The sequence below is a fragment of the Stegodyphus dumicola genome, chromosome 8 (assembly GCF_044657685.1).
Source record: "Stegodyphus dumicola isolate Sdum_Otavi_A_Nest chromosome 8, ASM4465768v1".
NCBI classification, from domain to species: domain Eukaryota; kingdom Metazoa; phylum Arthropoda; class Arachnida; order Araneae; family Eresidae; genus Stegodyphus; species Stegodyphus dumicola.
In genome coordinates, this window is record NC_140775.1 from 56050943 (window position 1) to 56067808 (window position 16866).

General features: G+C 33.5%; 1 protein-coding gene across 1 annotated transcript in view; it reads left to right on the forward strand.

The window, feature by feature from the left end:
* Positions 1-16866, forward strand: part of LOC118190295 (uncharacterized) — a 340692-nt gene that overhangs the window by 49840 nt on the left and 273986 nt on the right. The window contains exon 2 of the mRNA XM_035360992.2: positions 6736-7964. Coding sequence (XP_035216883.1) covers positions 6736-7847 — 1112 coding nt within the window. The 3' untranslated portion in view covers positions 7848-7964. The remainder of the gene's footprint in view (positions 1-6735; positions 7965-16866) is intronic.

A 16866-nucleotide genomic window follows, 5' to 3' on the forward strand; every position in this document is an offset into this window, starting at 1 on the left:
TATGTATTCTATGTGGCGCTTTTAAGACATGAAAAATGCAAGTTAAATTTCGTCAATCGACTCAGTAGAATCGGAGATATAGAACTGTCCCATTTTTATGCAAAAGTACTTGTAAAATAATTATGCAACCTAATATTCTCTAGCACCCTACAGAAATCATAAAAGTATAAATTAAACGTATTTAAGCGTCTGAAAATGCAGATGGTTATTTACTTTGCAAGGAGAATCGCTGTTTCATCCAAGTATCAATTATAACAGACGTTAGATAATTTAACACAGAGTAATTTTGAATAGCATTACACTCTCTTACGCAGTTTAAGCCTTCAAATAGATACTTCAGAGTGCTGATAGAATAAATTATGCATGCTTAAAAGATTATTTGGATTTTCCGCAGCCTAATAGTCCTGTTATGAAACAGAATATCTATTCTGATAGCATTTACACAGCTTATGCGAAGTACAAACTTCACGACTTTTTTTGTTTTGTTAAAAGGAAATTTTAAGTTACACATAGAAATTTGGTTTAAAGTGTTTGAAACTCTACTTAATATTTACTACTTAGCATTAGCTACTTAATTCTGAAACTCTACTTAGCATTAGCTACTGAGAAACTAATATTTTCCTTTTAATACTGGTAAAAAACACTTATTAAGTGTTGGCTATATGTTTCTTACTGGTAAGGAACATATAGCCAGCACTTAATAAGTGTTTTATAGAAAAAATCCATTTAGATGAAAACGATGAACAAAAATAATATTGAATCGAGAAGTTAAAAGGAAAAAAAGAAAAAATCTGAAAGGTTTCAGATTTTAGATTACGTCCAAAAGTTTTGTGTGTTACTTTAATTTACTAAATATTATGTTCTTTGTACTTATAAAATTCAGTTCAACAGCAATGTTGCAAAATAATTTTAAAATGAGCATATCTTTAGAATTTCCAATACACAGTTCCGCGCGCTGGAGATAAAAAGGTTTTTTTCCCCCGTAGAGTGTTGCCATTGCTCGCTTTGAAATCGTTGAGTTTGTTAATCAAAAATTCGTTAAAGTTTTACAAAATATGAAACGATAATAAAACAAAATCCAAATTTCAAATTTGGGCTTTCAGATGCCCATATTCGCAGTAGGATTACGCCATTCGAAATTGGATGGCTCTAAAGGTACCGTTGTTTTATCACAATGCGAGAAACATACATACATTTATGCAGATTCTTTATCATTTAATTTCTTTGAATATAATACAGGGCGATAGTATTTGGTGGCAACGATTTGAAAAGTTATACGCCGTTTATAGAGTTATACACAAAATACACACAATACACAAAATCGGAAAACAAAAACAATAGTCCTTCAGGGACAAAGCCCCTTTGGATTAAAAAGAACAAAAGAAACTAAAAAGAGAGCGAGACCTCCTGTAATTTTTATACTGAAAATGGCTAAATCAGAAAGTATAAAATTAATCCTTATACAAATCAATTTTAATTTATTGATTGATTAATTTAAACTTAAGATGTTTATATAAATGGACAGTGTAAAACTATTTCTTTTTATATTGCCTTATTATTTTATAGAATTCATATTCTGAAATGTAAATAGATCACCGCAGCAATACGTGTATGCAGAAATACTGGATTGCAAAATCTCTGGCCAGGAAATGATTTTCAAATACTCACATTTACTAATAGAGGATGTCAATTAAAATTTGATTTCTGCTAAAACATTCTTTAAGTGAATAAACTAGTCCCCCCCAAAAAAAAACGCTTCAATGGTTTCAATAAAGTGCGTCTTTAATAAATCTTTATTATTCTATGTGGAAGTTCGTACGTGGACAAACGCACTTAAAATTTATAGATGCTGTAAGTAGTTTTGAGAAAATTCACAAACGCCTTATTGATGACCTTTACTTTATAGATGATTTAAATGAGGCCCATTTCAATTCCTTTTGAAACCTTAATAGATCTTATTCTTGTCATTATTAGAGCTTGAATGAAGTATTTTGATTTTTCTTGCGACATCATTTGTTTCCCATTGATTCGCTATCGTTTTGTAGTGTTATCCTAATTAACTGTTAAGAACTCGAACTGCTAATCCTCTCGATTAGTTCGATTTACTTACATTGAGCATTACACTCTATCATATTATTAATAGGGTTGATATTAGTAATACATTCTTTATTAATTGAGACCAATATTCAGTACATTGACTTACGTCTTATATTCTGCAAGTTAAAAAATATGTACAAATCAGAGGAACCAATCAAATATCGGCTTTTCCTTGGATGATGAATAGGAGAAATCATATGGTGAACATAGATCAAGCAATATTATGTAAATAATCGTTATTCTTTTCGATCAGAGCACCATAAGACAACTCTTTTAAGGATTTATCGCTAATTTAAATTTTTCCCACTTTGCCTGTGCTGAGAGTCTGGATCAAAACGTTTTGCCCACCTTTGTAAAGAAACCGGTATTTTTTGTTGATCTTAAGTAAATAAAATAAGAATTAGAAATCCTAAATAGAAAACATTTTCTGAGTAGCAAAAATGGATGTTTTGAGAGAGTAATATGTTGCTAAAAAGGATCGCCTGATTAAGATTATTTAGATTGTAGAGACATTAGGTATTTTTTGGAAGCAGGAGAAATGAAAACTTAGCAACGCCTTCGGGAATCGAACAACGGACCTCTGGAATACCGGTCCAGCGTGCAGACCACCACACCACGAAGGCACGCTAGGAAGGCGGGAGAAATACCTTATAAGGTTATGGCAAAACACTCGTAGGTTATCTGCCTAAAAGGGTGGATGCTTCTCTTAAAACAATCTAAGAGAAACTGGTTCATATTCATGCAAGGAGAAAGCTTCGAGAATTGCCAGGCAACCATCCGTTCGACAAGATGTGAATCCAGGTCAAACTACCAGAGTTCAGCGGTTTTACAGCTCAGCCTCTAGTGAACCAGTTTTTTCCACTTTTTAATTTACGTTTTTAACAGAAATATGTAGGTGTGCTTGCGCGCGTGTGTGCGCATGCGCGCGTAAAGGAAAAACTTGTTAACAGGTAGTGAATTTGAAAATAGCTTGAAATGCTTTCATCGGGGCATAAAAACAGCATAAAAATAATAATTAAAAATGTTACATATGAAAAATAATTAACTATCCCTCCGAATTGGAAATGATGCTGAAATTTACTCGTTATAATAAATTACATCAAAATACTTTAGGATCAGTTTCTCTAGAATACCCTATTTTGTTCCTAACGAAAGTGTTTCACTTAACAATGAACATTTAGTATATTATGAAAGTTCTGCTTTATTTTTGAAATTTTTCTTGAATTAATTAAATTATTCTCTTTGCGCTTTTAAAAACCGCTCATGAAATATTACTTTTTTATCTCCCTTTTTATATTCTGAAATTAAATGTTGTTTTGGGGAGGGAGGAACAGCTGTGAATGTAAATATTCGCTCATTCAGTTTGTTTGAAAATAGTTTCCCTATTAAATTTTATTTAGTTTGTTTCATGGTTTTGTTTGAAAAAAAATCTTTTTTATTATTATTTCTTTGTAGTAAGTGAGAATTTCATTTTAAAGTACCAAAATTTTATTGTGAATTGATAATGTATCTGCTGCATTCGGAGACAAAGAGGTAGTCTTAAGACTTATATACAATAAATAAACTAGTTCTCAAAATAACTTAATATGTCCTCTTAAATTCTTGATTTTATACCAAAACAAGAAAACGTCTAATTAATCATTTTAATCATATTAGGAAGATGCAGAAATTTATCAACAGTTTTAGAAGAAAATATTTAATAATATTAAACATCATTTTTAATCAATAATTGAATTATTTATATGAATATGACTTACGTAGCAGGTTCTTGACTCCCTTATAACAGAAGTCAATTCGATAATGCCTATTATTATTTTGCTTATGGTTAATAATTTAATTTCAAAATTATCGAAAGACTAACTGGGACTGAAATTTAAATGTCTTGTACTAACTTGGAACTTTTATTTTAACTAAAATATTAATATGGATAAATTTTAAATGTTTATTGAAATGCAGAAAATATAAGCAAGAGCCTTTTGCTTGTTATTGACAGATAATTTAAAATTTTAGTAAATGTTTTAGCAAGCTGAAGTTTTCATTATCACTGCAATACATGATTCGAAGATATTTATGGGTAGAGGCTAAAATGTTTACATTTCTCAGCTACAAACTGAGAATTATTTCAATCATTTATAACAGCAAATGATAAGGATATACTACTGACAACGAGTAGAATTTTCTCGAACATAATAAGAATTATTACCATCAAAATAATGTAAATATTATCAATGTTGTACATATTTCCAATTTTTTGTGTAATATTTTCGAGACAAATTCATTATCTAAGGGATTAATGCACAATAATCTTATTGTTTATTTTCATGAGAATATCGAAATATCCTAGTATCTTATAGTTTAATACAACCTACTAGTATGTCAAATATATTAACACTACATCAAAACGTATTCATATCTTATATACTTTAAAATTTATGAGCATCTTATTATTCTTAGCCACTAGTATTCTAATGCAGTATCAAAATGTTATATTAGTTTACTGAATAAGCAAGAATAATTTTTTAAGATCCCAAGCCTGGAATAATATAACAAGAATAATTTTTAAGATCCCAAGCCTGGAATAATATAACAAGAATAATTTTTAAGCTTTCCAGATCCTTAAGAAACTATCTTCTGCTGGTAGAATGTTATGCTATTTACCTTGAAAATATTTTTTTTTCAAATTACTATATTAAATGTTTTCGTATATGATCTTGGCTGATGTTTATTAATCGTAAAATTCATTCAATATATTTTCATAGTATATTCGTCCGGAAATAATGGGACTAGAGCTGTAAGGGATGGTATTTGAAATAAATTTGAAAAATATGCATCTATATAATATATAAAGTTTTGTTATATTTAAGATAATTTGTTTATAATGATGCCGCAGTATACATATCGGAACTTCCTTATTAAAGCAACCATCACACAAACCTTTCGTGATAATTAAACGTTGCGCGTTAATAAACTTGCAATTGATTTGCCTATTTTGTAGACAAACCGCGGTGGTGTGTGTGTGTGTATTTAATTATGGCAAAGCTCACTAGGGCTATCTGCCTAAGGGGAGGGATGCCTTCGTGGAGGACTTTCTAAGGGAAACTGACTCGTATACATGTTACACATGGGGAAAACCACGAAAACACCCATGCAGCCAGCCCGTTCGCGGGATTCGAACCTCGGACCGAACTACCAGTGTTCAGCGACTTTACCGCTCGGCCGCTGGTGGGCCAAACCGCGGTGGCTGCTTTAATAAAGAAATGCTGCTATGTAATATCAGCCTTAGAAATATTTGCATTGTTACAGATAACTTTATTTATTTAATTTTAAGTTGTTTCAGTTTATAAACCTCTCGAAGTACTGAATGTTACGCGAATAGTATAAAAATTTACCAAATTACTGATGCATACTAATATAGAATATATTATTTAGTGCAATTTGTTCTTAGTTTGTCATTACTAGTTGTTGACTTCAAATGGAATGGTAGGCATCCTCATTTCTCACTTTAATAGAAAATTATTGTATGAAATTCACTTATGGAATGAAATAAATCAAAATACAAATATTCCCTTTTACACAGATTTATTTCTTACAATTTTGATTTAATGCACTTCAAAACAAACTCGATTTCTGTTTTGCACAATTTATTTTCATCCAACGCGATTCAAATGGCATATTTCCAAAAATTTCCGAGTTTAAGTTTTAAGAAATCTTTCTAATTCAATCTAAAATGTGAACTTTTTAAAACCTTTTGAACCAATATTCTTGTAAAAGCACGGAAGGCACCGAAAAGAAGATACCGAAAAATGTATAGAAGTAATATACAAAGGCTGTGGAGTTCGTATTTCTTTGAACTTTTCGGTTTGTTCACCGACTAATTCTTCTAAGACTTCTATTAATTATTACTTTTATTATTCATCTGTTTACCTCAGCTTGATACCACTCTCTCTTATTTCTGACTTTTTTTATTTGTCGGCTTTAGACTTTGTATCTGAACGAAAATATATCTTAATTACTTCTGATTAAATTAATTAATTATTAATTTAAGTACTTTTGATGATGATACCCTAAAACAAAAGAATAAATAATACCTATTGTTTGAGAAATGCTAAAACAACAAGAAGTTAACTGGGCTGATAATGTAGGAAAATCGACAAATTATAAAATAACAGAAATCAAAAGGAGCACTTATTACAGATACTACACATTCTTCTGTTATTTGCCCTGAAGTATGAAAAAAGAGACAATTTTAAATACTTGGAAATAATACTTTTTTAAAAAGTTAACATAAATGATTTAATGTTCAAGAATAAATGATTTACTTGAAGTAGTCATCTTTTAAACATGAAAATAGCTGAATGGAGATAATCGAGGAGTATCATAGATGTTTTCCTTTTGTTAAATTTCGTTACCACGTTATGAGCCTTCATTAATACATGTTTCCTTATAATGCCTTCCGAAGTTCTAAACCAGTTAAGAAATAGTTTGAAAGATTCCGGGGTGTTATTTTTAATGCTTGCTCTTAACGGGGGAACAGCGAATGGAGGCTGGAAAGCATAATTTCAGTTATTAAATAATGTTGCATATAATTTGACCTGTCTGATATTCTTTAGACGGTTTTCTCTTTCTTTTTCTCTTCAGGTTTGGATAAGATGAAGAGTTGCATCTCGTTCCGGTGCATCTGGCTGTGTTTCAAGGCATTAAGTGGTGGCGTCCTCCTGATTGCCATCGGCGTCGGCATGACCGTCTTCGGCTTTTACGCCGATCATTTCGCCGTCCAAGAGCACCTCGATGAGGACACTAACAAGACTGTGAGCGTGGTCAACGAGCACCTCAAGCTGCACATCCACAATCTCACGTATGTGGGGCCTGTGTTCATGGGCCTCGGGGGCATGCTCATCGTGGCCGCCTGCGTTCTCACTTTCGATGGAAATGAGGACGATCCAAAGGGCCCCAGGAACAGGAGGCCTTCCGACGCCGAAGGCACAGAGCATCTGATCACCGATGCTACTAAGGCGGAACGGTGCAACGGGCCAGTAAGCCCTTTCCTAAATCTGGACGCTCCTCCCGCCAGTATTCCGGATAAAGGCGGGGGTGGTCAGGAAGTGGTGACAGTCGCTGAGGTTGTTCGAAATCCAATCATTCCGAACGGTCCGAGCAGGTCCAGACCACAACTGCCTCTACCGGTCTCACGAAACGACGCTGTCTCGCCTGCCGAGGCACAGCCCCTGTCTTCGTCCAGTCTCAACTCGCCGCCACCTCGAGTGGCCATACGCCAGAAGAGGAAGAACAGCCGCCATTTCTTGAGTCCCCTCTTCGACGAGTTTGTGCCCTCCCCGCAGGACATTCAGATTCTGGACCCGGATGGCTGCACCCCGGACGCCGCTTGCGCCCTCGAGATGGACGTTTTCAACCGAACCACTAAGTGCCCACCGCGACTCCAGCTGGAACCCCGGTACCTGGCGTCCATTGAGAGTGACGGACTCTCGGACAGTGACACGGCGGAGTCCGAATTCACCCTCAGCAGCAGCGTCCGGGGGGGCCTCAAGGGCCGGTTCTGCTCACCCTGCGAAATCGAAGAGCAGGATATCCCTTTGCTGAGCAGGTGTAGTCCCCCTTCCTCGCCAGAGTATCCTATGGAACCTTTGCTCAAACGGGACCGGTCCGGACTGCGCAGGTTCCAACTGATGCGACAGGCTCCCAATTCACGGACGCTCTTCGACGGACCCTCGTCCGAAGGGGGTTCCAGGTAGGAAAGGGAGAAAGCTGGTTCATCCCCCCTCACTAGAGTCACGCCTTTTGGATACATACGCCGTGTTTTCCACTTTTTTACTCAAGTTGAGGTTCTACGCCATAAGGGAAAATCAAAGGTAAGAAACATTTTGCATTTTTTTAAAGTGTGTCTTTAATCGCATAGTTTCGTTTATCTCCAGTGTGAATGTGTTTCCAACATCGAACTTTTAAAGAGCATTCTTATCGGTGTAGTTGCTTCTCTTACATAAAGCTATAAATCTGAAGCGAGCTGAAAGACATATATGCTCTATACTAGTTGTGATTTCTAGAACAAGATCAGTACCTTTTATTTGTATTTTGAATAATTTACAGTTTTATGGTAAGTTTAAAGGATTGCAATTAGTTCATTTTTAATCTCAATTGCGTTGCTTTCCTAAAAAAGCAGCACATTTTACGATGTTTTTAAAAAGCAGCACATGATGTTCCTCTACTACCTGAGAGTAATATTTGCGTGCAAATTTAATTACACAAAATGTATTTGTACTTCATAAACGATTCATTACATAAACGTACCCCTGGTATTAATAAGTCAATTGAAAAATATATTTAATGATAATAATATTTAATGATCAAACATAATATATATGGAATTGGAACAATAATTTAATAAATTTAAATACTCTTTCTACAAAAAAATCAATATTACTGTACTAACGAGAAAGGATATTTCGAATTTAAAGTAAATTTCTGCAAGCATTTTTTCGTACATGTATATTACATATTACATCTCAAAAGAAAGGACTACTTAGGAAAATCATTAATATGCAATGGATGTAGAAGTTTTCCTGAATATATCCCAAAGCACGGTATGAAATGGAAGAGAGACTACTGATAGAAAGTTGTCTTATTTACAAGAGGAAATATTTATTTTTATTTATATGTTATCTTTACCTCGCTTATAATTTTTAATCGCTTTTGAAGCCTCGGAACAATATTCTAATTCCATCGTTAAGATCTTCTGCTTTAAATCAATTATATACTAATCATTATATTTGCGGACACAAATGCTCTTAATAAACTAATATGCAAAACATATCCTATAATTCCTGTTTAAAATTTGATTATAAATTAAAATAGAATTAATCAACATCATGTAACTAACTATTTACAGTGAAAACGTGTAAATTTTTAATATGAATGTTTAGAATAATAAATCACATAGCTGCAAGACGATAACGTGCTCAAGTGTTAAACGAATTTTAAATTTTCCATTACGATTAAGTTGAACTTTCTGAGGATTTGCAGTTTTTTACCTATTTAGTTATTAAAGGTATTTTTCAGAATAATATTTTGGTTTTGTAAACTGTTTTGTACCGATAAATGAAAAAAAATGTTACCTCTACGAAAGAGCTGTAAATTTCTTCTAAAACTTGAAAAATATATGTTATATCCGTAGCAGTACGAAAACATTTAAAAGAGATTTTAAACGAAATGCGCTGCTTAAGTTTTAAAATTCGTAAAAGAAAAGCGAGAGTAGTTTCAAAGAAAGCTATGTTTCATAACTTTATCTCCTCAAATACAATTAAATAAAAAATCTGCTTTATGAGCGCGAAATAAAAACCATTTTCACCAGAATCTTTTTTATTTAAATTTAAGTACAACAAATACTTAAGATTATACTCTATACAGTATAACCTCTTAGCTTAAACTGTTTTGTTAAGTAATTTATGTAGAGTTTTGTGTCAAATCAGAAAGTCATTGCTAGTAACAAATTAAAGTGTAACACAAATACGAATCAAATAAAAACTTTATTACCACGACGTATGCGTTTAAAAGCTACTGAGAATATAAGCTGCTTATTGCAGGTCAACTATAACTCTCACCAATGTCCCAAAGCAAAAAAATCAACTTTATTCAGATATAAGCATTTAGAATTATTTTACACTAATCAACTTGTTTACACTTGTCATATAACAAGTATCAGTAACAACAATTAGCTATATTTAGAAATAAACAGTCAACTGAAATTTTTGGTCAAATATAAAATTAATAGTTAAGAAATCGAAAGAAAAGAATCATAACGATAATTCATTTCATAACATGTTAAATTACGTAATTAAATAATTGTTAATTATATAATGATTTAATGAATAAGTAAATCCTATTTGTTAACTCAAACTATGCCCCTAACCTCATTTTTACCTTAGCCAATTTATATCTCCTCCTGAAACCAACTCTTACGCAACTTAATCAGACAGGATAGAACAAAATTCAAAAACTGCTCAAGAATTTATAAATGGTAGTACAGAATTCAGATTAGATACGGTAAGAAGCTCAAGTGAGAAATTAGAGAAAGCAAAGTGAAGTTTCTTCTTACGTACAACGGTGAAATACATTAAAGCTAATATCTACAGATTGGTAGCAACATTAAAGTTATGAGCAGTTATTAGTAAAGTACAGAATTTACCATTTGACATTGAAGATAGTTTAAGTCTTTGATCAAATGTAAAAAAGCACTTGAGCATTTACGAAAAATAATAATAAGATCGCTTGGTTAATAAAAACAGCACTGACAACTGCTTTTAATCATTATTGCAGGTCAACTATAACTCTCACCAATGTCCCAAAGCAAAAAAATCAACTTTATTCAGATATAAGCATTTAGAATTATTTTACACTAATCAACTTGTTTACACTTGTCATATAACAAGTATCAGTAACAACAATTAGCTATATTTAGAAATAAACAGTCAACTGAAATTTTTGGTCAAATATAAAATTAATAGTTAAGAAATCGAAAGAAAAGAATCATAACGATAATTCATTTCATAACATGTTAAATTACGTAATTAAATAATTGTTAATTATATAATGATTTAATGAATAAGTAAATCCTATTTGTTAACTCAAACTATGCCCCTAACCTCATTTTTACCTTAGCCAATTTATATCTCCTCCTGAAACCAACTCTTACGCAACTTAATCAGACAGGATAGAACAAAATTCAAAAACTGCTCAAGAATTTATAAATGGTAGTACAGAATTCAGATTAGATACGGTAAGAAGCTCAAGTGAGAAATTAGAGAAAGCAAAGTGAAGTTTCTTCTTACGTACAACGGTGAAATACATTAAAGCTAATATCTACAGATTGGTAGCAACATTAAAGTTATGAGCAGTTATTAGTAAAGTACAGAATTTACCATTTGACATTGAAGATAGTTTAAGTCTTTGATCAAATGTAAAAAAGCACTTGAGCATTTACGAAAAATAATAATAAGATCGCTTGGTTAATAAAAACAGCACTGACAACTGCTTTTAATCATTATTGCAGGTCAACTATAACTCTCACCAATGTCCCAAAGCAAAAAAATCAACTTTATTCAGATATAAGCATTTAGAATTATTTTACACTAATCAACTTGTTTACACTTGTCATATAACAAGTATCAGTAACAACAATTAGCTATATTTAGAAATAAACAGTCAACTGAAATTTTTGGTCAAATATAAAATTAATAGTTAAGAAATCGAAAGAAAAGAATCATAACGATAATTCATTTCATAACATGTTAAATTACGTAATTAAATAATTGTTAATTATATAATGATTTAATGAATAAGTAAATCCTATTTGTTAACTCAAACTATGCCCCTAACCTCATTTTTACCTTAGCCAATTTATATCTCCTCCTGAAACCAACTCTTACGCAACTTAATCAGACAGGATAGAACAAAATTCAAAAACTGCTCAAGAATTTATAAATGGTAGTACAGAATTCAGATTAGATACGGTAAGAAGCTCAAGTGAGAAATTAGAGAAAGCAAAGTGAAGTTTCTTCTTACGTACAACGGTGAAATACATTAAAGCTAATATCTACAGATTGGTAGCAACATTAAAGTTATGAGCAGTTATTAGTAAAGTACAGAATTTACCATTTGACATTGAAGATAGTTTAAGTCTTTGATCAAATGTAAAAAAGCACTTGAGCATTTACGAAAAATAATAATAAGATCGCTTGGTTAATAAAAACAGCACTGACAACTGCTTTTAATCATTAAATCTTTGATTAAACTAGTAACTCAAAAATACCGTGAAATGTATTGATAATTTTATACAAGTATTCCATAAAAGCGGAAAATTATATTTTGGTAACACATTCATATTAAAATGCCTCTAAAATGATATTGATACATTGACTGTTTAATAAATACTGGTATAACTTGTGCTGTAGCATAAAATACATATATAATTTGACTTTTACTCGCTCTTATACGGAAAAGGAGTTTCTCGCCGTTGCTCCATCATGACCTCAATAATTCAAAGGTTCTTTGATATCGTAATTGAATACAACTCATAACTCCAATAAATGTGATATGTTGCCATTTTTGTCATTCTGAATTACTATCCTTGGAATGATGTAACTGGTTTCCGTTGCCGTTGCTATTATCTGAAGATTATTACAGCACTGTTCCTTTTTCAGATTCTCGCCTGAAGCTTTTACAGTTGCTTTTCTGGTTTTAGAATGTTAGTTTTACGTATTCTTTTTTTTTGTGAGTGGGATTTAAAAAACGTTAGTTTTAGATAAATTGTGTGGCTGAAACACATACATGTAATTTTCATATACGTTATCTTCCACATTAGTGAAACTGTGGTCTTGAATTATTTATAAGGTTCCTCCCACCAGAAGATAACCCTTTGTCAGTAACTACAATATCAATGTTAAAACAATAACAGAAGTACTATACACGCCCTTTTGTCAGAATTTTGGCACCAATTTATTTTTTTAAAACCACCGAAAACATAAACAACAGGTGACTGAAGCACTTCGTAAGTTTCTGTAGATGGTTTGCGTTTTGAAAGCAAAACTGAATAGCATAACGCGACTTAAAAATATCGAAATTTTTCAAAGCAACTACGTTACGGTCGACCATTATTTACTACGTTGTATTATATGGCAAATGAAAGTTGATTCGACTGCCCTTTCTTGATGCAAATGGTGATCTTTTTCATACTGAGTATTTTGTTCTCTAGATACGTTTATAACTAAACAGCATCTGTACATTTTTACAGAAAGTAATATTATTCTTATTGAACAACTTACGTAGATAAATAAAAAGGTAATGAATTTAGAGTAAACGATATTTATAAAGATTTTAAGTCATCAAGCGCTAATTATTAAATACTAGCGAAACAAATCGCTTCGACAAAAATAACCACCCGGTTAAACAGATTTTAAACGTTACTTTCCTCTATTTTGCAGATTAGTCTAACTCTAGAATTGCGAATCAGCCTCAATCACGCTCATAAAAACGTGACTCGCTTTCTAATTGAATCTAGCTCATTAATGCCCTGTAGATTTAATGAAGGCGTGGCGGACACCATTTTTTATGCGGTTAGAATGTTTTCGAACATTTCGCGTCGAGATCCCAAGAGCTAGTGATCTTCATTCTGTGTGCTTATCTAATAGAGATTCTACTGAAGCAATTTAATAGAACGCAAACTAATTACGCAAGCTATGAAAAGATGGTGGTTCTTTTACTTTCTGATAAGAGTTGACACGCATTTCACTTTGCACAAGAAGGTAGAAAATGTTCGCATTTAATGGGAGTCTAATGTTCACTTTGCGACGTGCCATTATCGATTCCCTGAACATGCGTCCTTGAATAAACGGCACTAATCAATGAAGTTCTTTCATTCAGACACAATGTATTATCCTCATTATAATCTTCGGAAAGTGCTTAAAAGCATCTGAGGAAATATCATGCAAGATTGAGTCTGCCACACCAAAAGTTAAAAATGAATGATTATATCAATAATAAAATCATGATAGTTACAAAATCACTTGTAACTTGATTTTTTTATTTCATCTTAGCGCACGAAAGATGTCAGCAATTGATAATATTCTTATTTCATGCGTTTCCAAAAATGTCTATCAAACTATTGAAATTATTGTTTTCACGCAATATGAAATATTCATTTGCATGACAGGTAAATTAAAAAAGAATTATATGCTTGCTCTGTAAACTTTTATCCAGTTTTTAGCAACTGAAAGACTCGAAAATTAGATCGCACACGGCAAATGCTTTTCTACTAAATTCATGTTTACAGCGGTACATTTGACATTCTTCTCTCCATTCGAACAAATTTGCAGAGCCACCACATGAATCTGTAGCCATCATACTTTAGCTCCAAAAAGAAGACTTTTTACATCTCGTTTCATTTTAACAAAAATTATCAATTACAGTGCAACGCTAACTCTTTCGTCCAATCTTCATCGTATGACTTATTATGACAATTTTCAGATGTATGGTATGAAATTTGTGAACACATATTCTAGCTATTCCTCATACTTGTGAAGTCTGTAATATTTTCTAACTGCTCAATAAAATCTAAGTGAAATTCAGTGTTCTGATGCGTTGCTCAAGACATACTTATGAGATCTTGCAAACATATAACGTCTTTAGACAAAGGAATAATGCTCAACTCATGTCAATGTTTTTATCTAATAAAGCTTGACGCCACAGCTTTGAAAGAACTAGTAAACAGGGCTGATACTTTTGCATGGAAGTTTCAAATTTATCATATTGTTGCGTACGTACGGGTTCGTTTGAATTTAATGCACAAGTCCGATGACAAATGGACACACTTTATTATTATCACAACAAAAATGCTTAAATTTAATCAGATATTCGTTCAATATTACAATATCTCACAGTAGTTATCTTTTAACTACTCAAACGTTCAAGAGAACTTAATTCAAAACAGCTAAAGAAAGCTAATCCGCGAATTCGCTACTGTCAACAAGAGCAGTTTTCTAAACAAACTCTTAAAACAACAACAAACTAACTAAGTGACTGACCGAATTGAGAGGTTTTCCTCCTTTTTATATGAGTTTTAAAGTACACGCGAGAACTTTATGGAACTTTCTCGAAATCAAAAAGAGATATTTATTTTTTATTAAATGTTAAATACACGTGCTTTTGTATTTTTAATTTTCTGGCTTAGCTTTCCTTTAATATTCATCACGTGCTATACTGCACGGGAAATAAAACAATTTAATTTATAATTCAACTAACATTACCTATTTAAATACCAAATCCGTAACACTGCCCCCTTCCCAAGGACTGCACGTGCCGGGCAGTACAATCCCTGGACTTACAACTGTGCCATAAATGCAATATTAAGCATTACAACTTACAACTGTGGCAAAGCATTACAAGCCAAACTTACAACTGTGGCATAAATGCAATAATAAGTATTACATTACAATAATAAACAACATGAACATAAATGCAATAAATAAAACAAATCAAATGCTATCAAATACTAAATACACTTTTAGAAACAAAAAGGACCATGGTCTTACAATATTTACAATTATTTACACTACGTATTATGGCCATAGTAATGAGCTAACTTCTGATAATGAACGACTTTAGGTTTAGTCGAAGACTTACAGATCTGAACCACGATATCATTCAGCCTGTTTAGGACTGTGTACGGACCATCCCAAGGTGACTGTAATTTCGGACAGAGTTCCTTCCGTCGAGTCGGATTCCACAACCACACCTTGTCTCCTTCGTGGAATTGATGTTTAGTAGCTCTTGTGTCGTAACGGGTCTTCAACTTCTCTGTCGCCAAGTTGACTCGCTGTCATGCAAAGTTGTGCATCACTTCAAACCGGGCATGGAGATTTTGAATATATTTCTCAGGCGATGAAGGAGCGTCTGGAGGACGACCAAACAAGAGATCACAAGGCAAACGAAGGTCACGACCGAAGAGCATCTGTGATGGGGAATAGCCGGTAGTCTGGTGTTTCTCTCCGACCATAGTATGATTTCGGCAGCTTTCTGAGTAGGACCTTTTACATGAGAAGTCGGCGTTTCCAGGCGATGATCTCTTTTGAGAATGGATAGTCATATCCTCAGATGCTGAGAACAGCTTGTTGTTTTTGAAGTCTAAGGAAAAATTGTATTTTCTTAAGAAGTCCAATCCGAGTATGCATAGATCTGTAATATTCGTCACATATGCCGTGTGATGGTAGGCGGCACTTCGAAACGTGATGTTCACGTTTCACTTCCCAGCTATGTCAATCTTATGACCAGATGCAGTTCGAAGGGTAACACAGGATGCCGTCCAAATAAGTTTATCTTTAAACTGTTGAGCTAAATCTCTCCGAATGATGGTAACATTAGCTCCTGTGTCAATGATCATACTGCAAGGAAATCCATCGATGTGCCCATTGATGGACAGTCCGTTACTGTTGCCACTCACTGTAGAAATCTTGGGCGCTTTAAAACAAGGTTTTTCTTTCTCTGACAACCTCCGTTCCTCGATATGGTCATTCATTTGTTTCCTCCGTCGTTGCTGAGAAATGGTCTCAATTTCCGTGCTCCGGGGTGTTCTGAAGCTCCTTCGCACGTGGCCTTCAACACCGAATTCCAGCACTTTACAACTGGTTTCTTTTCACTTCTGTTCCGTGGCAAGCCACTGACTTGTCTGGTAAAATCATTTGTTTTATTTTTCATACCTCGGGGTGTTATGCAATTCCATCGTAGGTGACCTTCAGAATCACATCTCCAAGACCTTAGAGCCATTTTGTTCTCACTGCTACTCCGTATCAAAGCGTCTTCTTGTCTGGATAAATCATTTAAACGAGCCATTAATTGATTCACTGGCTCGTGGACTCGCACAGCTCTGACTGGGTAGCGATCTGTACGAGTTGCTTGCTGGGCTTCCTCGACTTTCATGGCGTACACTAGAGCACTTTTTAAATCTTTTACATCCGACTTAAACATTTCTCACTAAAGCGCAGCTCCAATGCACCGGATAGAGCTTCGAAGTCAAGTCTCTGGTTTTCAGGAAGAGTCTGAAGGATATCCGCGGCATCTGCTCTCAAAGAAGCGGCAAGATGACAGGCCTTAGCTTCGGGATCCCATCCATTTGCTTCTGCCACTATAGAAAATTGTGTCTCATATACTTGCCAAGAGGTCTTCCCATCATATGTAGATAGCTTCAGAATGGGACGAGCAAGCATA